Source organism: Chamaea fasciata, unplaced genomic scaffold, assembly GCF_029207755.1.
Source record: "Chamaea fasciata isolate MVZ Bird 193981 ecotype frontalis unplaced genomic scaffold, bChaFas1.0.hap1 SCAF_10, whole genome shotgun sequence".
NCBI classification, from domain to species: Eukaryota; Metazoa; Chordata; class Aves; order Passeriformes; family Sylviidae; genus Chamaea; species Chamaea fasciata.
The window spans coordinates 16,937,493-16,962,906 of NW_027094095.1; the positions used below are offsets into that span (position 1 = coordinate 16,937,493).

Consider the following 25,414-nt stretch of genomic DNA (forward strand, 5'->3'; position numbering starts at 1 on the left):
TGTAAGTATTGTAAATATTTACCACCTCTACACATCAATGACTGCATATTATCACAAGGGCTCTCCAAAAGAAATGTGCAACTTCACATTTATGATAAGATTTGGAAAAAAAAAAAAAAGCCCTGTAACCATCAGAGACCGTGGTACTTGTGTCAAGTTACTTCACTGCGCTTAGAAACAGTCTAATCAGACATTTTCAGTTTTCCTTAGTCAGAAGCTACATTAGCAGGAACTGTAGAAAAAACACAGGTGTACTTGTAATTTCTAAGACAGACAAGAGTACACCACATGTAAACATACAGAAAGCACACTTCCCCCAGGTACACTGTGGGGGTTCAACTACTTACCTGTCCTGGTAAGGTGAGTCTGAATACATCAAAACTCAGCAATAAATGAGTCACTTAAGATGCAACTACGAATTTAAATGATAGTATCAATCAAGATTTTTAATTTGAAACCAGTTTAGTAGTCAGCAAGGGGAAATTTTTGAAATACTTAAACTACAGACACTTTAAACAGTAATATTTCGTAAGTATTTTATGGCTACAAACTGGTACACCTTTTCACAAAAAGCTACAAGGCATATTATAAACACATACTCTTATTATACAGAGTGCAATGCAGTCCCCCAAACAGCCACACTCAACAGCACAATTTTTGAAGTTACTTATCCTGTACTATGAGGGAAATATTTGTAAGCTTACACCACAAAGCTTTTAAAATATTTACCCCACAGACCGCCATCCTTTTCAACTGATTAGACCAGAAGTTATATCCAACTTTCAGTACACACACCAAAAAAATAGGATGCTTAAAAAAATATACAACACAATGTTCTGATCAGCTTTAACAGTCAGTTCTCTATAAAAAGCTCAACTAAAATAGTCTTAATTTCTTTCTACACAAAATCAGAAACACAGAGGAATTATATAAACAAGTTCTCCATGGAATGGAATGCATGCATATGGTAGGGAATCTTCAGATCCATCAGAGACTATTAAAAAGTCTGAGCCACTTTAGGGCAGAAATACAAAGCCGGTTTGCCCCCACTAATGTATTATTTTCTTGCACTTAGTTATCTTCAGTATGGTCTAAAGTGAAGTCAGTTTGTTCTTCAGCTTCTTCCTCTTCTTCTTCCTCCTCTTCCTCACCCTCAGCTGGCTCATCAGCTTTGTCTTCTTCCTCCGTTTGCTGTTCCTGAGCCTGATCATTAATTTCAAAAGGATTTTCACCCTGAAGGAGAAGATTGAAAACAAACACTTGGATATTTACTTCACATATAAAATCATAGTTATCATTTCAGTGAATGAAAGGGGCAGCCACTAAAAAAATGCTATATTTTTTTATACAGCTTTTTAATAGTTCTGGGGGGTTTTTGCAAGAAAATCAAACAAAATAGAACCAGCAACTTCATATCTTTATGCACATAGGAAACTGGAATCTCAAGAAACTCTTTCAATGAAAGAGGAAAGTCAAGTATGTTAAACACAGGTTTCACTTCAACATTCAGAAATTAAAATAACATGCTTAAGTTTTAACATGTCTTAATCAAGAACTACAGCTGCTTCCTTTTACTCCCCAATTAAAGCCAAATTGGAACACAAGAGTTTTGTTCTGCTTTTCCTTATTTAACAGTCTTCATGCACTCTGAAAATTTCTATGAAAAAAGGCACACTCCTCAAAAAATGAAAAAGAATTCTAGAATTTATTACATTGATTAGCCTGAAAATCATTCCATTGTCAACCAAGAAGAATTATCAGTTTTCTCTGCACTTTAAACACACTGGCATTCTGGGTTCATATTGTCTCCATTTCATATAATTGTTCAGCACAACATACCTCAGCCTTCCCCCTGTTCCTATATTTAAGAACTGTGAATAATCAATGAATAATAACAACATGAACTATTAGCAGTTTCTTGGCTAAAGCTTCATTCATATTCATACACCTGATAAAGCAAGTCTGATCTGAACATGTGACACCAACCACCAACTGCACCAGGACTAGGATTTTAATAGTATTACTGAAAAGAAGATACAGAAGAAAAATTGAATGCTAGACCCCTTGTCCTTTTTTTTTTCCACAGTAGTTACTTCTCTCAGGCAGAATCCTCCGGGTGGCTACTGAAAAATTCAAGAACTATAAAAATATTCAGCAAATGCCACAAAACAAAAACTTGGTTTCAGGATTATTCCAAAAATCAAGCAAATTTTAAATTCAGATTTAGATTTGACCCAAAGAAAGCAGAATTGAGACCGTGTTATAATAAAGATTTTGCACTCTCCTGGAAGACTGCAGGTCCTGAAATACACAAGTGCTCTGCCCCATCACATGCTGTATAAGAAAACCAAACTACTTCAGTCGCAGTTCATTATACATTTGAATAAGGATGAAAGGCATCTGCATAATCAGGAGCCAGATAAAGCTCACTGAGCAGGTCCTGGTGAAAGTGTCTTAAGTTCAGTCCACCACAGGAAATACTAGTGCTAGTCATTCTGAAAATATCAGTGGTCTCCTTGTGAAGACAATCTCGCAAGTTTAACTTTCCTCAGTTTTTGAGCTGATGAATGGCAAATTTCATTCTCCCGTTTACCAGTCTCCCACTAGGGGGCTGTACTGGACAATGCACACCAGGCATATGGATCTGGGAAGAGGTGGCTGGAAACACTGGCAGATATTCCAGGCCCTGGTATCTGGCCGTTTGCAACCTTTCCTTAACAGATATCCAACAGCTGTCTGAAACTGATTGACACACCCATCCCTACACAATTTTTCAGGACGCTACTAATTTGACATTTTAAATCACAATTAACTTGGCCACTGGCTCACACCTTGCCATATTTCCAAAAGACAACATTGCTTTGTCTGAAAGAGTCTTACTGTTATGGCACAGGCAGAACCATAAACCAACTAAAGGTAATCCAGAAATGGCCAAGAACAGTATTACAGAGTCACTTAGCATGGTAAGTGGCCCAGCAGAAAAAAATCCTTTCCATTTTGCTATAATGAACTCACCTGTTTCTCAGGTGAGAACACTTATCTACAACACAGGCTGCCATGCCTTTTAAATTCTCTGATCTCATCAACTGCTGTTGTAAGCTTTTGTTTTTGCCACGAACCCTAAAAATTCTAAAGAATAAAAAGTAGCTGAGTAGTGTGCACACTATACTTCAGTACAAACCCACACAGCAGAGCTTTTGCTTCTAAATGTAAAGATGGAGTAATTTGTGTTTTGTGCTCTGCAGTTAACATTACACACAGAGTCAAAGACACCGCTGATGTTTACCTCAAGTTTGTTTTGTTTTTTAATTAGAGCATCCAATTAAAAACTACCTAAATACAAGTTTTAAACAACAACCAAAAGCTGGTGAACCTGAAGGTGGTATTTTTTGCTGCAAATTAATTTATCTGAAAATGATTTTTGACTGGCAGAACACATTAAAAGTATATTCCATCTGTGAGCTATCTAAAAGACAGAGCACTGAGGTTAAACTCTACCAACATGGAGAAAATGGCAAACAATTATTCTCTTTCCATTTGCATCTTACCTTCACATATAGCTCATATCGTGCCTTGACTATAGGATTATTCAAGATGCTGGTGGCAGTAAGAACACTCTCCCTTTTTATTTGTTCTCTGTAGGCCTAGGAAACAAATTTGACAGTGAATAATTACCACATTCCTATTACAGCGGTCACATGAATTTGAATTCATGGTCAGTTTCTGTAAAAAAAAAAAAATTAACATATTACAGCATTAAACGCTTGTTCTTAATACTTAAGTCCAAACCACACAAACCTAACCAATTAGGTTTAGTAGTGTTTATAGCTTGTTGCTTTAGCTTGAACAAAAGATGCATCTTGCTTACATAATTGACCAGTTATCTGTTCTCATCTACAGACAACATTCAGGCTTCTCTATCACAGACCAACATATTGTTGAAGATGATCCTGGTCATTTTCAGGGTCCTTTCAAACTCAAAACATTCCAGGACTTCGGTAATCTTGCTTACTATCATGCTCATGCAGCTCTTTCAACCCTTCTACCAGCCCTGAAGTTTAGTAGTATAAATTTTAACAGGGGCAAATATAACACGACTGCTAATTCTAAAATGCACTCAGCTGTCTTCAAATTAAAAAGATAATTGCCAAGAAAAGGGACAGTATGTTCATCTTGCTAGAAACACGTGTTTTGTTTTTCAATCTGAGTTTTCAATACTTAAACTCTGTAAAGCAAATTCTCATCAAATGAAGAAGTCATTTCTAATAACTTTCTCATTATTTTCTACTGGCAGCTATTAAGCACACCAATATTTAATTAGCTGGGGTGATTAAGTGCTGGCTACTTCCTGAGGTGTTAAACTTACAAAGTGCAGTAAAGACATTACAGCTTCTAGAGAACAAGCCACAACAACAAGAACTGCAACATTTTTCACCTACTATTAGATTATGCTCGCCTTCTTTTTTTTTAGTAATATTTTTTAGTCATATCTTACTTGTTTTCCTTTTGTGTGATCGGGAGATTTTAAGTGTTGCTGAACAGAACTGTGCAGTGCAGGAACATAGACACTGCAAGCACTGCAGTGAACAGTCTCAACTTTCATCATATGGTCATCAGCTGTAACCCCTGCCAAAAGAGGTGTAAGAAATCATTAACATCAAAATCAAAATTAGGCCTTCTGAGAACAATATTGGAAGAGGATATGTTTCACTTCAATACTCCAACTTCACCTCCACAGATTACAGGAGACCCAGGCAAAGTACAAAAACCTGCATCTATGTTCAATCAACAACAACCAATATCCTTAAAAAAACCCTATTTTGATTCAGCAAACAAACTTTAACCCATATAAAAACTAATTTATTTCCTTGCCCTCCCTCATCATCAGGAAAAAGCACATGAATCCAACTTGTCTTGCAATTTTAAATATTAGCTTGGTAACAGAACATTCTCATCACAAAGGAAAACAGGCCCTCCAGTACTTAAGAAAAGTAAAAAAGAATTTGTGGGATTTTTAAGATGTTGCCTATATCCATTTTTAAGTAGCTTTTAGTATTTAAGTTCAAATAAGGGCAATACTGAAATAGAGTTATTGCCTAAAATAAGGGTACTCAAAGATGTCTCCTCTGGTTGCAGCCCATATTCTGAAATCTCTCAAGCTAAGAATGGGAGGATATGGCACAGCAAGGCAGGGACACTTGAAATGCTCCAGAAAACTGACTGTAGGGCAGCCAAGGGGAAAAAAATTCCAGGCTGAGATGCATCTTGAGTAACCAAAAAAATCCTTGAACTCCTCCTCCTTTTGTCACTGTCCTCCAAACCACAGCAACTCTATTTACACTTTTTCAAATCCTTGTCATTGTATGTGACCACTACCACCTTACTGCTTTATTACACTCTCTTCCTACCTACTGCATCCACCTCTTGTCACTCCTCATGCCTTTTACTGAATGAAACCGTGGCAAAGCCCACAGAATTGTTTGTCAAGTGCCCAGCACGATGCAAACAAGGTTTGCTATCTCCTGCTGGGCTTACATTCCACATTGTATCAGAAATGATGCCGGGAATCTCAACCAGGTACAGAAAAGATGTGAAAACTAACTGGTTTTATCTATTTTATCAAATTCAAAGAAGAATGAAAGGAGAAAAAGACCAGGAGAGCTCCACATTACTCACCTTCCATTATATCTTTTTCAGCAGCTTGGGAATTTTCCGTTTGGTTACTTGTCTGCTGCTTACGCATTGCTGTCTTCTTGAATTTATTCACCATACACTCCTACAGAGGGAAAAAAATGGTTAATACCTACCATGTACAGTTGTTTACATTCTAATATTAACCCAGGTTTTAAAAAATATCATTTATAACAAACAGTAAACAATTGCTATTACTTCTTAAGGCACTACTCTGAACTGTAGAAGTAACAGTTCTTCAGACACTTGGAATTTGTTTCAACTTTTAGTAGTATGTGCTGCACCAAAAGTCATCTACAAAAGGATTAATGGTAAGTTACGTATATTTTGAAAATAAATGGTAAAATGTAACTATATTCCCATGTAGAAGTGTTATACAGATCAAAAACAGGTGTCTTACATGAAGAAATTCCATCACTACTTTGTCAAATTTGGTTTGCTTCTGTATATGATCCAATGTCTCCTGGTGAGCTGCACTCTCCAGATGCGACTCAATCTCTTTTTCTTCAAACGTTCGAAACTTGCAAAATGAGCAAGTAAATGCCATTCTATCAAGAGAAATACATTAAATATTACTATTAAAACTCTTTAAAACTATGACACTTGACACACCCAATCAGAAAGGGAACAGAAAAAGCATTCTTTGAAGAAGCCTAAGTGAAAAAGAAACGGAAAAAAAACCCATAAAGTTTTTCCATTATAAAGGATGAGTGCTACAAGAATTAAATATAAATCAGGCCACTGTCAGAGTAACAAATTATCCATTCGGGAGACAAAAACTGCTGAAATCAGAAGGCAGGCATTTAAAAGCCACATTATTCTGTGAGTTCATCTGCCGCAGCTCTCTACTTCCTGCCACCTTTTGTACATCTTGTAGGCACAGAATCATAGCCCAGCCAGGCAAGGATTTCCTAATTATAAGTAATCAGAAGAATTCATTTAAAGCTCATTTTCCATACAAAAGCTATATAAGCTTTGTAAGAAAATATAATCTCCACAGTACAATGAGGAAAAGTCACTGATCAATAGCCAGGATCATATACTGCAGTGACACTGAACAGTTTTGTACAGTGCAGCCACTGGGCAAGTCTGAGAAAGTTACAAACCTATGTACTTATTTTTGCTACAAAGCAGTTGACCACAGATGGATATAGACATAAATATACACACATAAAACCAGAATAAAATCAATTTCTAACAGCTTTTTAAGTCAACACGAACATATACTTCAAAAGCAGGACCATTCTAATCTGCTTCTCAAGTGTGCACTGATGCACTTCTGGGGGAGAAGGGGTTAGTAAAATGCGGATTTTCTCATGTAACAGTGGTCCAATGAAACACCCAGTCTTCTAAGCCACTGAATTTGGGTTTTGGCTTTTTTCTTTATTTAGGTTAGCTTTTTGCTTTTGCTGGGAAGCAGGGGAAGCGGAGGCGTGTGGAGGGGGGTGGGGTTTTTTCCCTCATTTCTTTCTTACATTTTATTTTCCTAAAATCAATCCAAAGGAAAAAAAAACCCAAGTGTTCTTAGAAAGGTACTGGGGCAAGCAAAACACTGTACACAACACAGAAGTTCCAGCACAAACCTGTATCCATCGCCGTATTTTTCACTGTTTTTTTCCCTTCTACGCCTTTGCTTCTCTCTTCTCGCCTCAATCCGCCGCTTTTCTTCTTCCTCACTTTTAACTTCTCCTTTGCCATCTTAACATACAATTATAGGATTAAAAAACAAATCCAAAACAAAGAACACCAGAAGTACCTGTCTTCCCTGTCTCCTCCACAAACACTTCAAAACGCAGAGAAAAATCCTGTATCAACATGGTTCGATGGCTTTCTTAAATGTTCTGGAAGTTTTGCTTTGTTTTCCTCCTCTAAAGACAATTTAAACATTTGCTTTCAACTTAGCAGGTAGAGGTTTACACTCTGGTTTACAGTCATAAAAGAAATTCAGAGTTAAAGCAACTCCTTTCCTGTTGTGCCTAGTTATTAAAGTGCCTCTTCAAGTAAAAGACCAGGAAAAGGTAACTGGAAACGGATGGGGAAAAACACGTTGTTTAAAATTCTGCCATGTTTTTAGAGCACACTGCTACAGTCCCCTTATATAAAAGGAAACTATCTAAAGGTCATCTTTTTTCTCTACTAAGAGGGCAGTTCCCAAAACCAAAAGTTCTCATAAAGGAGACAAGACAGTGCTGCTTCAAGGTACAGTACATAAACTGAAATTCAGCAACCTTATTATTTTCCCCCACTAGACTTCTCTTGGTTTCACAGAAAAATATTCCAAAGATTTTCAGCCAAAGAAATAAACCAGTTAATGAGGGTAGGGAGAGACAAGGACAGACAGATTCACCACACAACAAAAAATCCAACCAAACCTTCAGAGAAGAACTTGATTAAATTACCACCTGGTATGTAAGTGAAAGTGGGAATGAATAAATGACTAGAATTTAGTTCTACAACATTTTAAGACTTCCAAGGACACTGACTTTTTGTATAAGTGCACCTATGTTTGTATCTCCTAAATCTGCTTTAGTAGTCTATGGACAAATGGAAACAATTACAATATTAACCAGTGGGTGGTTTTAGACCAGAAAAAAAAGGATCACTTTGTTTTCTTTTACAGTTCAACCTTAGAAGAGAGGTCAGCCTCCAGGAAATCTACCTCCATCCAAACAGCAACAGAAAGGAACATACAACAGCATCATGCACAAGCACCAAGACTGCAAAACACTCTGTGGATCGCGAAGTGACACTGAATACTGAAAACAACTTCACAGCTAACAGCTCCTGATTATCCCAAGGTTTGTAATTTTGTAGCAAAGAGTTTCACAATTTACTGTGATCCACAGAGGAGAAAAACTCCTGACCATGAGACAATTTTTTAAAAAGTCAAATTGAAAACAAAAAACCACCTACCTACCCACAGAGGCAATTCCCATACTGATCTCAGGATTTAAATTTCATTTAGTGCATTACCACCAACCCTGGAAATATGCAAAGGATCACTTGTTTTACTGCTGTAAAAATCATCTGGTAGGATATTCTGTGGCATGAAATGGCCCCTATTTTGACCCTCAAGCTCACAAATTGAAGTGCCTGTCCTCTTAGAAGCTGGGGAATGGAGACCTGAATCTATATATAAACTAAAAATTCCCTCTTTCCTTCAGTGCACTTATGCAAACTTTTAAAACAAAAAGAAACACACACAATTTAAAAATATTTACTATTACATCAAGAATAGAAACACTCATTTGCTGCCAAATTTCCAGCCCTCCTTGCCATCAAATGAGACTATGCCATATGCAATAGGGCAGCATACAAGGAAAGGGTGACTAAAAGTAATTTCAGCCTTATCACTGGATTTCTTTTTCTGTGTCTGGAATCACTGCAGTTAATACACACTGAACTGATTTTATGTAAACTAGTAATAAACCTGCCTCATTAAGACTGGATATGAAACAGACTCCACATTCCTGACACCAGCTCTCCAAGCTAAATGAATCCACTTTACTAAAAGTGACTCACCTAGGGTTTAAGGGTGAGGTTGATCAGCTAAGTGGGATAAATAGTAGGATATGGGTGAGGAACCAGTGGGATGAACACCATTCAAGCAACGGAATGGTACCAAGTATAGAAGATGACAATGCTTTTTTTTACCCCACAAAAATTAAATAAAAAAGACAAACAACATATTGAAATGATTAGAGAGCAGAGACACAAGAAGGGATGAAAAACCAATCAAGCAATGGATGGATGTTACAAACAACCATATTTCCACAGCCTAGATTTTTAAACTCTTCAAACAAAAACAGACAGCAATGCTACCAAATAACTATTAGAGGTCATAAACACAGGCTTACAAAATGTATTCTCTCAAAGTCTCACCAACAGAATTCCTACAAGACCTTACCTGACAAACAAACTGACTTACCTCCAAAAGTCTGATATCCAAGATCATAAGCATCTCTTGTAAAGTCTTCGTATATAACAACTGCTCCACTTGTATCAACTTCAATTTCCTAATAAAGCCAAATCCATAAATTAAAAAACCCATTCTAAATACAGAAAGGCAGCTTAATTTACATTATTTCCAATGATCTGTTACTTGGTATTTTTTAAATATGACAATGAAAGAAAGTAAATTGAGAATCTTGCTGAACTCAGTGTACAAATACTTCTAGCTCTGCATTTCTTCATAATGCCTTGAAGCCTCAGTGAATTATTTTCACAATCAAAATTGTTTTCTATATAAATATTTTGATTTCTAATCCAGAGTTTTACTTAGTTGAGAAGATGTTAATACCCTCACTCAAAAAGAAGGGAAACGACATTCCAGTCTTGCAACATTAAACCAGTATATATATATACACATATGCTTAGCTTACTAGCAACATTCTTACATAGTGTTGCAACTGATCTGCCTGAGACTAATCTTCCTACCCTATCAGAGAACATCACTCAACAGTGACCCTTTCCTTATTTACTCTCTCTCCTTGATGTGTCTTATGTCTTAGCCATTCCTCCTCACTTCTGTTTAGTGATCTCCTTTGCAGCCACCCAAGCAGATCACAGCTGCATGAGCTCAAGCTGTCTACCTGTGGCAACATGAGAACTGTTCATATGACAGCTCTCTTGGGCATTACATGGTAATGTAGGGTAGGGTCTACAAATACACCTTAAAATTCACTTCCCAGGCTATGTGCACAAGCTACATCTTTCACTCAAAATCAACTGCCACAAAAACAAGACAATTTTAGGTAAAGTGAAAAAAACCCCAAAATCATGTTCAGAAAAACTTATCTAGTTTAACGTTCAATTTGATAACTCTGGCTTAAGCATTATTTGTCTTAAGGTATACTATGCAAACTTCTCAAAGAATCAAAACATTTTCCAGTTGTGGGAATCTTTACCTCTATAGTAGAATCCTGGTAAGATGTCTTCGTGTCTATTAATATAAAATGAGAAACAATGCAAAAGTGCTGTCACTGACAATTCATTTTAAGACAGTAAGATATTTAGGAAAAAAAATCAGGTTGTTATGCAGGGAAGATCAGCTACATTTACAATTTATCGCAGTTTAGTAATACTATTAAATGTAAACCCAGTTATCCTTAGGAACATAAACTAAACACTTCTAGGAGCAATCACCTATATCTAACTCCAAAACAAGAATTTCAAGGCTGGAAGGACAATATAAATCTGAGATATATTTTCATTCATACAATAGATACCAACTGCATCAAAGTTTCTGCCAGTTGTTACCCACTTTCTAGTTTTCAACTACATGATACTGCTTACGTCTTTCAGTCCAGGTTTCAGTAACTGTGTTAAACTACTCAACATTTTCTTCCCCCTAATGTCAATGCCACAGGAGAGGCTGTATTCTTGTAGGCACTACCTATTCCACTTCCTAAAATAACACTAATATTATGTATTGGTCTTTGGATAGTGGAAATCAGTGAGGGGGATGAGATAATAAATTAGAAGTGTTCTGTCTGAACATACCTTAGAAAGGAAAATGTACAAAAGTGCTGAAAGAACTTGGATGTGCATTTTGGAGACCCTTCTTATCACAACAAAGCTGACAAGACCACCAATAAAGTTCCCTACACAAAAGGCAGAGGAGTGTGTTCTATACAGCCAGCTTCTAGAATTTGTACAGTACTCCTCACAAGGGAACAGTTATGTAATCCACAGTAATGTAACCAGAATAACAAAATCAAAACCAGAATTTATGTCTTAAAGTCTCTGCCAAATCTGTGCATTTGCCCTGCAAGCTATGAGGTACAGCAACTTTAAACAATTTTCACAGGCGATTGGAAACCAAACTACATAAACCCCTGCAGATCAAAATTACCAGGAAATCACAGGCATGAAAACTAATATCTGACTGCTGTACATACTGTGCACAATATATAACGCTCAAGTCTACATTCCCTCAAAGTGAGTAATTCATTCAAACCTCACTAATGGCTTTTTTCCCCAACTTTGACTGCAGTATAAAAATTTAATATCAGAGTTGTAGAATATCTTTCTGGAAGTTAAAGAAACCAAGCATCACAAATACAGTCTGCAGCTTGTATTTATAGTTCATCTATCTCAATTACAGTTGTTCTTGCCATTATAGCATTTCATTTACAAGTGGGAGCAATCTCTTTCTGCCTCTCATAAATTATTCTGTACCAATTTTTGCCATTTTTGCAGTTTCCCTCATTTTCCCTCTCCTCTTCACCCACGCCTTATATCTTTATTTTAACTGCATCACAGCTGATGCACCACTTTTTACATCCAAAGAATCTGGACAGCAGAGCCCAGGCTTACAAAAGAGAACATTTTAGTATTTGTCAGGCATTGCCTCTTCAGACAACCTGAGCTCTGACATTATCTTTAGCAGTGAAAATTTGCCTCCAGAAGTATCATCATGAGGTCTCAATGAGATAGCCTTCAATGGTACATATGTAAACACATCTAAATAGTTAATACCATTTAGCAAATGGTCTTTGCGGTAGGAAAGTTAGTCATAAATTCCTAAAATCCACTGTGGACTGCTTGAAAGGTAGAAAGAAAATGAAGAATTACAAAACAGCACATACAGCCCTCTTTCTGAATATTAAAACTAAGCCATTTCTAATGAATAAAAAAAAATCAGTAATTTCAACTTAAAAATTTTGACACTTGCTACTTACTGGGTGATTTTTTCTGGCTTAGCTTCAAAATAGGCTTTGTCATTTTGGGTTTCTTGATAAATGTCCCACCAGGTTTGTTATACGGCTGTGGTATCATTTTTCTTTTTATTCCTCTTGCAGCAACTGCTGCAGGACTGGGTTTGTTATGATAGTCAACGACAATTCCAGGTCTGTGCATTCCGCCAAAGTCTCCCATATGCTGAAAATTTGCAAAATCAACAGGAAGGTATTAGTATATGAAAGCAATGTCAATACAACAACTACTTGGTACAATCTGACTGTGACCTCAACTAAAACCTGTGCTCTAGAGCAAAATGCAGGAGGAAACTTAAGCTCCTGGTCTGATGTTTGTTTGTGCAATGGCTTTGTGGGTGTTTGTCCAGTAGAACGAATACTTCTGTATAAACTGTGTTTCTGCTTATTCAGAACCATTGTCCAGGAAATGAACAGATCTATCATATCTCAGCCTAACATCTTGGCTCCTCTCTTCAGATTCTCTAGATAATGAATTCCATCTCCCTCTGGCAAAAACACAGAGCTTAACAACTCAGTTTTCAACACTAAAAAAGAATCTTTCAAAAAAACCTTCCTTGCTTTGCATCTTAAGCAAAACGATACAGTAGTCATCTGAAAACTGAGTAAAGAAGGTTGGCCAGTGTGGAATACTGATTAATTGAAGGAAGCCCATTCTTTTATCTATCTTTCCACTGAATTCAGTAAAATTAGAATTTTCAAGTTGGGCCTGGAGAGAGTGATACAAAAACAATGCAGCGATAGGAATGAAAATTCCATTGAAACACTAAACCTTTCCACTGTTTCTGAAATTATTTACAGTCATTTGTGGACACTTGTATATGAAAGTCACCTCTCTGAAGACACAAAATAAATGAGTAATCTGAAGAGGGGAATTTAGGTATCTGGAACACTTTTGAAAGTGCTAACATACTTCTTAATATTAACTTAATTACTTGATTAATAAAGGGCAGAAGGAGCCCACCAACTGGATGAGTGACTTGGATAAGCAGAAATATATGTCTTTCCATGAGAAGAGAACTAATATTACACTGTCAAAAGAACATAAAAATAACTTCAACACTTATGAAAAGAACGACTTTTTTATAGCAGATTTTAAATGACAGAATGTACCAAAACAGGCACTTTCCATAATCAGAAGTCCATGCACAAGATCTCCATGTTAATTCGTTTAGTTAAGAGAGCTATAACCTGCCTAGCACGTACATTTACATCAGAAACAAATTTGACATGAAGTACACACTCAATAATTTCAAGTTTGTGGGTTTTTTTTAAACAGACAATCTACCTATTAAAGGTGCAATGCATTTTACATATGGTAAGTAGTCTAGCCTTTACATTCTCTTTTATTACATAAAGGACTAAAAGGATAAATTTCAAAAGCAAATTAAAAAAGAACTCTGTTGTAACTCTGCACAAAGCTTTCAGATCTAAATGAATTCTGAAAGGATGGCATAAAGGCTTAAGAATGTAACATTTTCAGCTTCACAAGCAGAGAAATGAAGATTAGAATCTTTTTCTCATACCATGCTACATGCTAGCTAACAGCCATGTGCAGATCTGAGCTAGAAGTTGAATATGGCATCTACAATACTCAAGAACTCCAAAGTAGACTTTCTGGAACAAAACCACCACACAAGTTAAGCATATAAATGACCCAGTAAAAAATAATCTTCCTCTACACTTCAAGCTACAATAAGCTGTATAGTTTAAAATTAAAGAATCATTTCCCATGAAATACAGCATGCTCAGGAATTTTAAAAGGTAAGTTACACCTAGAGGCACAGGCAGAAAGGTGTTCACTGAATATTTCGTGCTTAAAAAAAAAGTCAAAGCTGGGATTATAAAATCAAGACAAAGGGACACCATCAACCTAAAGTTAGTATTTCTGTCAGGTTTGGGGTTTTTTTATTATCTTCTGCTGTATTTTTTTGCCTTAGCTTACTTAACATCAAGCATTACTACCTCAAAGTGCAATCCACTATTATACAGTTAATCATGCTGTTTCTTGGACATATACTTTTTACATCCTATACTGGAAAGGAATCCACTGAGAAGCACTTAAGTCTTCAAAACGAATACAAGAGGACTAGGCACACTGTGTGGAAATTAATTTCAGTTCTGTGAAAGGACCTGATTTCAAGTTGATGATGCCCCTTTTAACCATGCTTTAATTCTGAGAAAGAATCACTGTAACTGCTAACCACTCACCTTTGCCATTTCCTCCCCATCACCCTTCCAGTAAACAAGTCAGAGTAAGAATTAAGTTTAAAAGAAGACTTGATGTTTGATAAAACATGTACTCAGCATATTAAAGAATTAGCTAAACTTTTCCCTTTACACGAACCAAAAACTGCTCTAGAATTCACAACCTGGGTTTTATTTTTTGCTTATACATTGCACCTTTAACCTACTCAAAACTTCAAAAGACTTTGAATTCAACTTTTACAATATTCAAAAAATTCCCCACCAGCAGCAGAGATGCTGGTGTTTACAAGGAAAAATGAAGTCCTTTTAATCCCTTTTAGACCAAACCTACTACTTTTATCTTCACCTTTCAAACAAAAGGAGAGATTTAACAAACCTTATCAACTAGTCTATTACTCATTACTTTCAGCAGAAAGAGGGACTGGGTTCTACTTGAAGACAGCTTCAAAGGGATAAACAACATCGTGAACCATGATAGTTTGCTTGGACAAAACCCCCACACTGTACTGAACAGTGCATTCATTTTAAAGCAGTGGTCTTGAAAGGGTTTAAAAGAGTGTCTAGTGAAAAGAATCTGAAAAGATTCTGTACTTACTCCTCGGCCTCGGCCTCTGCCTGTTGATGGTCCTCCAAAAGCATCATAGTTTCTGCTTCCAAATCCACTTTCAGGATAAGCAGGCGTTCCTCTCCCCCGAGAGCCTACAGGTGCAGGCTTCATATGGGGTGAAGAAAAACTGCTGTAGGAAGAGTAACTCTCTCTTCCTCTGTCCTCCATAAACCCAGGCCTCAATTTTGAACGGGAGTAAGGTGCTTCCCAGCTAGACCCGCCCTGGTTTCTACCTCCGAAAGAGTCAAGGCTATTCCGGTAGGAGTTGTCAAATCGACCACCATAACTACCTCCGAAGCGGCTTTGTTCGGGTTCATTATAACCATAGCCAGATCTGTACAGATCTCGCCCACCCAGAGAAGACCCGGAGTCGTAAGACTCATAAGGTCCAAACCTGGAAAAGTTGCACAGTGAGGAGAAAAAAAAGTAAGCTTACTAATGTTATACATTTCAAAAGACAAGTTATCAGTTGACATTTATCAACTAAAATCAATTTATTACTATACTGATCTGTACAGTTGTGTTATCGTTTAATCTTGATTAGGGCTGGGCAATTCACACTATGACCAGACAGAAAGCTATCTGAGCCATTTTTGCTACAAACAATTCTAAAGTTCAATATACCTGAACTTCGTTTACTTAAATTTTCAGCAACATTCATTTACTAGAACAGTATTGGAGCCCAGCCCTAGTCTCATAAAAATAATCACCTGCAGACATTCAAAGCCTAGTCAAACTCCCCTTTCTTCAAAATCATACCCTCACAGTCTAACACAGTAAAACAGCAGTTAAGAGGCGGCTTAGTCCTGAACTGAGGAAAAAAAAAAAAACTTTTGGTTTTTTAGTGCTATAGTTTTGAGTTCCAAGTACCCCACAGTTCTCATTTTAAAGGAAAAATACACATGCTCTTCCCTTCACATTTGTTCTTTCTGGAAATTTTTTTTCCTGTAAAATTCAGTCTCACAATCAAAAAAGTACATGATCTTCAGTGTATCCAGCTTTCACTTGCAGACCATTAGGTCTAGCAACTCAAGATTTTGAAAGTCTCCCCAATGCATGTACAGTGGACACAAAAGCAGTCCTTGGAATTTCAGAGTAAAGCAACAAGGAGCTAAAATCTTCAGCTATTTATCAAGAGTTTGCTTTGTCTGGGACACAGTCTGTGTCAGGCTAGAAATCAATATCTGTAACTACTTGGAAGAGAAACACACTAGTGTCCCTGCAGGGTTACAACAGGGTGATCGAGCAGCTGGGAAAGACAATCCCTTAACTGACACAATACAACCTACAAGAGACTCAACTAACTAACTGTATCTACAGTAAACTGAATGCCTTCATTTTAAAATCTGTTCATCTCAGAAGACTCAAAAGTAGACAGAAAATGACACTAGAAAAAGTCCATGCATATTAGGTTACATAGCAAGAGACATTTTGGCGTTCACGTAGTCATTCAACCTCCATCATATGCAGATTACTATATGGTAGGTACAGCTCATTCCTGAATCTCTGCTCAGACTTTTAAATCAATATTCATGTTCATTATGAAACAAGTTAGGCTTCACTAAAATGCTTAACAGAACCGAGCAGCAGGACACAACACTCCTCCAGCCTCCCTGTTTAGTATTGTCCTTCCCCAGTGGCACCACAGTGACTACAGACAGGAACCACACAGTCATCTGGCAACAGCCAGACAAAAATTCAAGGGCGCACACAAGAAAACCATCAGATTATCCAAGTTTTCTTCACATTTTATCCTCTCCAAGATAGAATCACTACTCTGAAAAGCATGCTTCTTTGAATACAATATTAAGACCTAAATCAAATCAGCTGCTCCCTATTGTTTTTATCTGCAAGACCAAATAGTACCCTAGCATTAAATACACAACTTTAAGACCACTGCATCAGAATTTTTAGTTTTAGACTAATCCACCTTATAAAGCAGCCAGAACATGCACACAGTTGCAAGTGTAATCAGTACCTTCCAATGAAATAATCTGGACATGACTTGCATTCAGATTCAATACTAAGATCACTTGAGCACTGCACATTCAAACCAAAGAACACATACCCTAAATGTTCCTTGAAAACGGAATGTTGATAGATTCAGTCTAAGACACTAAACCAATTAGGTCTAGTCTGCTATGTCAGAAATGGTGTGTCAGGCCAATCAGCTACAAATTGCTAGACAATACTGAAAAACAAAACTGTTGCTATTTTCATTCAGACGCACTGTTTCACTGTCAAACTTTTCCACAAAAATGCTGATTATTACAAGAATCTAGCACTTACAGTTTAGTATTTGCCAGTGTTTATCAAACATGAAGACTCAGAACGAAAGTGTTCATACAAAATCATAACAACATGCCTCAGGAACACTTAAGTTAGAAGAATGATTTAAACTTAAATTGGATTTGATCAATTCTTGGGACAACTGAAGGATTATTTTACCTGTTACCACCACCACCACCTCCTCCACCTCCATGACTCTCCATCCCATAGGATTGGTTAAGGTAAGAGTCCATGGATCGTGGGCCACCATAGCCTCCATGCCCATAATCCCGGTCCATGTCTAAAAAAAGAGCAGAAAAATGTTTATAAAGAAAGCAAGTGAGAATTCTTATTAAGTAATCTAGTTTAAATTCTTAAGTAAAAGGTTTACTCTTTGCCACGGTGCTTACAAACAAAATACAAAACTGACAGTTGCAAACCGATTTTGACACTGTGCTTAGAGAAGCCATGTGTCTTTGTCATCATCTGAGCACCTCTTGACTGGAATCAAGTTCCTAATTTTTTCCAATAGTAGGTAACTCAGGATTATTGTTCCATCAGCTGGAATCATCATCAATTAAGAGAATTAAATGAAGATACCTGACATAGAATATGTCTGAAGTTGTAGAGAATTAAGACCACTTCCAACCCTTCACTAATACAAAGAGCTCACAGGCATCTGCTCTCTATCCAACGCCCCAAGAAACCTTCACTCACACTGAAAGACCCTGGGTCAAGGTTACAAGCCACCATATTGCAGTGCAGGCTCTGTATTTAGGCTGCAGTCAAACAAAAGAATTTTCTGCCACCTAGCACAAACTAAAAGCCACCCAAACGAGCACTGAGCTGCAGCTCACTAACTGTGCTAAGATGCCAGCATTTCACAGCTGAACTGACATCACTTCCTGGCATCTTGGTATCCTGTAATGAATTCTGGCGAAAAAAACCAACTTCCTCCTTAGCACTGGAAGGTCTATGGAAAAATTCTGGGCAAATAATCACTCAAATTCAAAGCACTGAAACAATGCTGCAGATCTGCATAACGAGTATGATCCACTGTCTTTCTGTAATGTACAAAATCTGCACTTCACTGGCATTCTGGAGACCCAAACTGCTTCCTTGTACCAACCAACACCAAGTTTTGGGTAATACCAAGAAAACCTGGCAAGTTAAGATTCACAGAAAAAGTAACACAGAGAAGGAATACACAATGAACACAGGAAGGATAAAAATAAAACCAAGTAGCTGTTTACTTTGACAAGAGAGAGTATTTAGTAACATTTCAGTATCTTCACATGTACACCACTGACTTTTCCAGGACAATCAGCTCACTTGAAGTCATAAGAAGTCATCCTACTTAAAGAAATACAGCAACCCTCTGTGCATATCATTTCACAAAAATAACTGTAGTGCTGAAAATACATATAAAAACCATATCCTGTTTGTACCTAGTTCTTGTTAGTACCAAGTCATTGTAATTTACTTTGTTGTATCTGTCAACAATGACAATTCTGCAAATGATGTTAAGCTGGCTGTATCACTTTTACACAGATATTCTTATCATGCCTGAACAGAGACTTCAACATACAGAAACCTACTGCTGATTTTTATTCTAATGACCATAGGTACTTTCTAAAAAAATTAAAGATGATACTTCTGGGAAAAGAAAAAAAACTTCGAACACAGAAGTCACAGTGTACCTTTTTATATTCTAAACATACAATAAAGATTCAAAAACCAAAGCACAAAAAAAACCCTTTTCAAAATACTAATCATGTAGCATCACCCATCAACTTAAATTGCAAAGAGTTGCTGCAAAAAGAAATGGATGAGGCTTCTAATAAAAGCATCTAATGTTTCTGAACGATCTGGCACCTAACCCAGTACATTACCCTCAAGATTGTATACATAAAGATACAGATCAGCAAAGAAAAAAGACAGGCAAGAAAATAAACTCAGTTTCACAGAAATTAAGATTGACCATGGGATCATCTAATCTCAGATCTAGGTTGTTAGGCTTTTTAATACAGGATAACTAATCAAAAGACACTGACATTCTGAAAACTGACATAACTGACCTGAAAGCACCTGATAATTTACCTCAGCTTGACCTGCTCCCTGTTATCTACAGGCCCTAAGATGGCACAAAATCAATGAGGTTAAAAGTTGAGAACTGAATCAAGTCATCCAACAAGGAAAAACACAACATACTGTCAGGATCCCTGCCACTGCAACACAATTCTACTACAGCACAGGAAGTAGGGACCAGTTTCATGCATATGCCAGCAGTCCAGTATTGAAAAAATACACAAGAACTTTCATGTGCGAAGAACTCTTTCAAAAAATGGTTTTAAAAAATCATCATTTTGAAATATGTTTTTAGTCTAAAATTTTTAGCATGAAAGCAAACATTAAAATACGATTTACAATCACAGGAAAACTTCTGACATCCACACTTGCTCAACACTCCTTACTCAGTTCATGTTATATAACATCATCAGTCTTGCTATAGAGCTATGCCAGTCCCTAAATCCTCAAATCCCTGCCTTCAGGACATCATCACCACCTCCTCCCCAACAATGAACAACTTACTTGTCACTTTGCAGACTCATTGCCCTGCATTTACCTACATTATGATATACTCACATTTGAAAATGGTTAACACGGGATACAAAAGGTACAAAGACATGAAGTGGGATGATCATTTGAATGATTTACTGCAAGAAACTGAAGGGAGCAAATTTACAAATAACAAACTAAAGAAGTATCCAAGTCACTTTTCACAAAACAGACATCCAAGTCCTGGAACTGAGTTACAAGTAATATGTCACTAAAAATTAACAGGGATTTAAGACAGAAATTGGATAAATCAACTGACAAGAAATACAAAGCATGTCAAGCACAGACTATGGCTGGGAAAGCCCTCCAGCTGCAAACCACTGAAGGCATACAAACACACCAAAGGAGTACTTGTACTACTTGTTCCATGCCTCCAAACAGAGAGCGACATACAGGATATTGGTGAGGTAGGCCAGACACTTTTGACCTGGTCTACTGAAGGTGACCTTATGATCTCCTTCCAACTACTTCATTAACTGTTCCACACTGCTGAGTAATCTATCCTTCCAACCACTGCTCTCCTGGTTCAGTCATCAGCTGCAAACTTCACCAAAGATGTCCAGATTTTATACTTTATGCCCAGAGCCTGACAAAAACAACTGCATTCAAATTAACAAGTACAGTATTTCTTCAGGTATTAAACTTTATTCTGGAAGTATGTTCTCCAGACAGGCTTTATCCTAAAAAGGGGGAAACATACAAGAAAAGAGTAAATGGTCATTTAGAAAAATGAAAATAAAAAGGACTTCAGTACAGTAACTGATTAATAATGACTGTCACCACCAGTAGAGATGTAGAAAAGTTGCCTGTCAGTGCAGACTAAATGTGAAATTGTTTCACATGCTAGGAGAACTTGCATTTAGGCACTGGAGAAAAAACACCAGGAATTATATTCCAGTGTCTCAAACCAAAAATTCCAAATAGTGGTTCATTTAAGTTTAAATAGTAACTGCTTATCAAAGAAACCTTTGAAGAAATATTATATCAGTGTATCTATAAAAACTACAGAATTACAAAGACATTTAAAAACAGTGGTCCATATTTGTTCTTAAAGCTTAAAATGAGAGCATGAATCTCTGAGATGAAGGCATTATCAAAGCATTTGAAACAAAGAATTTATTAACAAAATTGATCAGATTTGGCATCTGCAGCTTCTTGCATAAACACCCTGTGAATGAATGAGCCACTGAATTAAAGTACAGAAATAGAAGAACTTGAAAAGAACTATCTGGTTTTTAATTTCTAGATCACACTTGTCTACTTGCATTGGAAAGACGGGAGAAGAGCTATGTCAAAGGTGAAAAAATTACTTCTAAAATAAAAACAGAATGGGATACTAAAACACAAGTTTTATTTACAAATTAAAATTTAACATATATGTTTTTCTTCAGAATAATTTTTTAAAAGCGTTATTTAGTGGAGAGATAGTTTAAAATAGCTGCAAAATAAATCTCAATAGCCAGTAAAGAAAAATAAAATTTTCGAAAGGAAAAGAACTACAAAGTAAAGAAACAGTAGGTAAGACTCAGAATGTCTTGGTACGAAGAACTCAATTTAAAAGAAAAAGTTTAGAGCAGAGAACACTGAAATCATATTCACAGCATAAAGACAAGAAATCATTGTAAACAGTGTGCACCATGTGAAGCATAAGAAAAAGCTAAGAAAATGAGAAAGATCTTGCAAAATAAGTGATAAATTAAAAAAGCTAAATTTTGACTACCAGAAGCTTTAGGGTGCACTGTGCAATAAGAAGCAGTATTTTTTCCAGGCACATTGTATTTCCATAACACCATGTCTAGATTGACAGGATCACACCCTTTTCTTTGGCCACTTCCCCTTTCAAATTAAAAGGACAATAGTTGCAGTAACTAAAATATTAACATGAATAATTAATAGTATTTCTGCTAATAATAATAACAATTTATTCTGAAGGGCATGCCAACTCTGGGCTCAAACTGAGCTGTCAGGAAGGAACAATGGTGCAATTACAAGAGTCATCAGACATGCAACTAAAAGTGCTTCCAACTGGCTAAAAGTTTCCAACAGAAGAATCTTGCCAAGAGCTCAAATGAAAACTAGGCAAAGATGAGAATTCCCAACATCTACCCTCTCTTGCCAGTCTTCTGAACCCCCACAGAACAGCCTTCAGCCTCCTGTACAGAACCTGGGTAAAACAATTTTTATGCATGACTTGCTCATGTACATACAATATATAAACAGTCATGGTAAAAGTTTCAACCTGCATACATCATAACTAAACTCTTTTTAATAATTACAAGTAATAGAAAGCTTAATTAACACAACAAAAACTATTATTACAGAGGTATATGAAAGGAACACTCTAATTGTACAATATACATTTGATTAGTTACTTCCCCTATGATGAGCCTGGATTTACTTTAATATTCGTGTCATCAGAGCTCAGAAAAGGAGGTTCCGTTTTAACAGTTACAGTGAATATTCCAATAAGATACTTAAACTAGCACTTAAGAATAACCTTTCATTCTAAAAATCAAATGGACATTTAGTTAGGAATCAATACAAAAGATAAAAACACAGGGAAATATCTTTAATTTATTTATTTACTATTTATTTATTAATTTTACTATGCGGAAAGATAAATGCAAAATAATAAAACTGAAAAAAAGCTAAGACTCAAGAAATGTGTCACAAAAAATATTATATTGCAATCAAAGACGCATCTGTAATCCAATGGGTTATTTCCATATAACAGCCAGCAAGAGTGTCTAGAGATCCAACAGCAAGCACTTATTTGACAGGATCTGTAAACGAAGCTTGGATACAGTACCCGTAAAATTTTTATATTAAGATCCTTTTAATACTTGCTTGCATGTGGCGAGAGATATCAAAACATTTCTTGAGTCTTATCTAAAGTCATAACCTTAATCATCTTACTACAGTATGTGCATACCTTTTTTGTTTTATCTACATGGTATTTTTGACAATGCAAAAACAAGAGGTAGCTTTGGTGTTGACTTTATATGTTTTTTTCTACATTCCTTCCCAAGCTGTTAGTTAAAGTAAACTTTTTAGGGGAAAAAAAGTAAATAAAACTCAGGCAGCAATTACAGGTTCTGGTTTTTATAAAAAAGGAAAATATCCTTTCTTTTCAACAGAAGTACTAAGAATCAAATACAGTACTCTGTAAGAATATACTGGTTTATTAAAAAAAAAAAAAAAAAAGCATAATCTTAAGAAAAGTCTGTATTTCTACCCCACCCCCCATCCCCACTCCTTTATCTCACAATTTTTCATTTGGAACGTGCAGGAGTTCATGTTGACATGCCCAAGATGAAAATCGAGTCTCACTCCCAGACAGTTACAACTCCAGAAAACAACATGAGCACTCAAACCATGTTACGCACTTTTAAAAACCCGTTGCCTTTTTTGTTTTTGTTAACACTGATTGTTCAGCCCCAACTCTTTTTACAGGTTAGACGTATTTATAGCTCATACCTGAGACTGACCCACTGGGCATGTTCACACCACAATGCATGGGGGTATCTGGGAATCTCCAATCTCTGTCTTCAGCTGGAGAGGATGGGTCAGTGAGAATGACTTAGTGCTTAGCAAGAGCTGGAGGGGAGAGACAGGGAGCCGCAACAAGAGGCGGCTCTCTCTCCTGTCGGATCTCCAGGCTCCTGACACGACCCCCTCAAAGAGCTCGCCCCGAGCTCCCCCCGGCTCTGCCCGCGCCCCCCGCCCGCCGCCGCCCCCTCGCCCCCCGCTCGCCCCGCGGAGCGCCGCCCCCGCCCGCACCCCGCGCCCGCCCGCGCCGCCCCCGGGGAGGGCCCTCCTCCCGCGCAGCCCTCCCGCCGCCGGCCGCCGCCGCAGCTCCCCAGCCCGGCAGTGGCGGCGGGGGAGGAGGACGAGGACGTGGGTGAGGGGGGCTCCGTCCTGCGCGTAACAAAGCGGCCGCTGCCATTTTCAGACGCGGCCGGGTCCCACGGCGGCAGCGACGGCGGCGGCCGGGCCCTGCCCTTGCAGCGGGGGCGCGCCCTCACCTTCCCCGTAGTCCATGATGGCGGCGGCGGCGGCGGCGGCGGGCGCTGCTGGCGGGAAGGCGGCGGCGGCTCCGGCGGCTCCCAATGGCGCCTTCCACCACAACGAGGCGAGGCGGGACCCGCGCGCTGCACGCACTGCCACGGCGCGCGCCGATTGGCTCGGCCGTCGCGCCACGTGACCGGGCCGGCCAGGAGGGAGCGCGGGCCCGGGCCCGCCGCGCAAAGCGCCGCGCGCGAGGCCTGCCTCGCCTCGGTCACGAGGGAGGCTGCGCGGCGGCCATTTTGGGCCCTGGCAGCCGCCATTTTGTGTTCTGGCGGCAGGCCCTGTCATGCTTGAAGTGGCTGCAGGACGAGGAGTGGCGAGACATCCGCACCATCACCCTCCCACACACGCCCAGCGGGCCCTGGTGAAGTGGCTCAGAGTATACTTCCCTGAAGTCAGGCAGCGCCTGGCGGGATTGAGCTCTCGGTGTCATCCCTGCAGCTGCACAACCCTGGGCATGAGGTGCCCTGTCCATGGACCCTGGCAGTTCCGAGTGCGGGCTGCTGCTGTGTTACGCAAAACAAGTGGCTTTGCGAAATAAACTGTTTGTTTAAGAAATGCCCTCTGTGATGCCTCCCTTTGAGGTAGATACAACAATACCAGTTTACCTAGGGAAGAAATTCTTTACTGCATGAGTTCTGAGACACTGGAACAGGTTTCCCAGAGAAGCTGTGGATGCCTAGTTTTGGTGACACGACCCCTGGCAATGTTCAAGGCCAGGTTGGATAAGGTTGAGCAACCTGGTCTAGTGAGAGGTGTTCCTTGCCCCCGAAGGGGAGGAGAGGGGGGTGGTAGTGTAGGGTTGACACTAGATGATCTTTAAGATCTTTTCCAACCCCTTAACATTCTACGATTCAGTGGTTCTGTGAGGCATCAGTCTCCAGACAAAATATTTTGTGTGTTTAACAGCCTGCACTGAAACACTCAAAATGGCTGATGTTAAACACGGGCTTCATTTGAGGTTAGTTGTAAGGTAACACTTTGACTTCTCTATGCAGCCAAAAGATTTGAAGAAACAGACTTTGCCCAGACACATGATCATGCAAAAAATCATCAAGGGCCTGTGTGTGAAGAAGATCACGTGAGGAGTATGCCACTCCTTAAAAGTTTCTTAATGTTTTATACAACCCTGAAAGAAACAAAACAAACAAACAAACAAAAAAAAAAAAAAAAAAAAAAAAAAAGGGGGGGGGGGGGGGCAAGAAAAAAGAAGAAGAAAAAACACGAGATGGCAATG

At 38.2% G+C, this 25,414-nt stretch overlaps 1 protein-coding gene across 2 annotated transcripts; it reads right to left on the minus strand.

Moving 5' to 3' along the window:
• Nucleotides 1-419: 419 nt before the first annotated feature.
• On the minus strand, nucleotides 420-24,235 carry ZNF326 (zinc finger protein 326). 2 transcript variants are annotated; one of them, XM_066192502.1, is made up of 13 exons: nucleotides 24,135-24,235; nucleotides 23,587-23,661; nucleotides 17,671-17,791; nucleotides 15,211-15,616; nucleotides 12,375-12,573; nucleotides 10,599-10,633; nucleotides 9,620-9,707; nucleotides 7,275-7,389; nucleotides 6,092-6,239; nucleotides 5,677-5,776; nucleotides 4,496-4,626; nucleotides 3,549-3,644; nucleotides 420-1,233 (listed from the first exon to the last, which is right to left on the minus strand). In XM_066192502.1, exons 1-13 carry the CDS (start codon nucleotides 24,148-24,150, stop codon nucleotides 1,072-1,074), a joined length of 1,692 nt encoding a protein of 563 aa, XP_066048599.1. In that variant the 5' UTR covers nucleotides 24,151-24,235; the 3' UTR covers nucleotides 420-1,071. The 2 variants fall into 2 exon arrangements, with proteins under 2 accessions (XP_066048599.1, XP_066048600.1); XM_066192503.1 differs by lacking the exon at nucleotides 23,587-23,661 and having other exon boundaries at nucleotides 24,135-24,231.
• Nucleotides 24,236-25,414: the final 1,179 nt, after the last annotated feature.

Bases quoted from the DNA above. Each gene is read 5' to 3' on its own strand.
- ZNF326 (XM_066192502.1), bottom strand. The intron at 5,777-6,091 runs GTAAGACACCTG...TTCCCTCTGTAG, and splicing joins TAGTGATGGAATTTCTTCAT to GAGTGTATGGTGAATAAATT. The intron at 4,627-5,676 runs GTGAGTAATGTG...CTCTTTTGGCAG, and splicing joins TGAAAAAGATATAATGGAAG to GGGTTACAGCTGATGACCAT.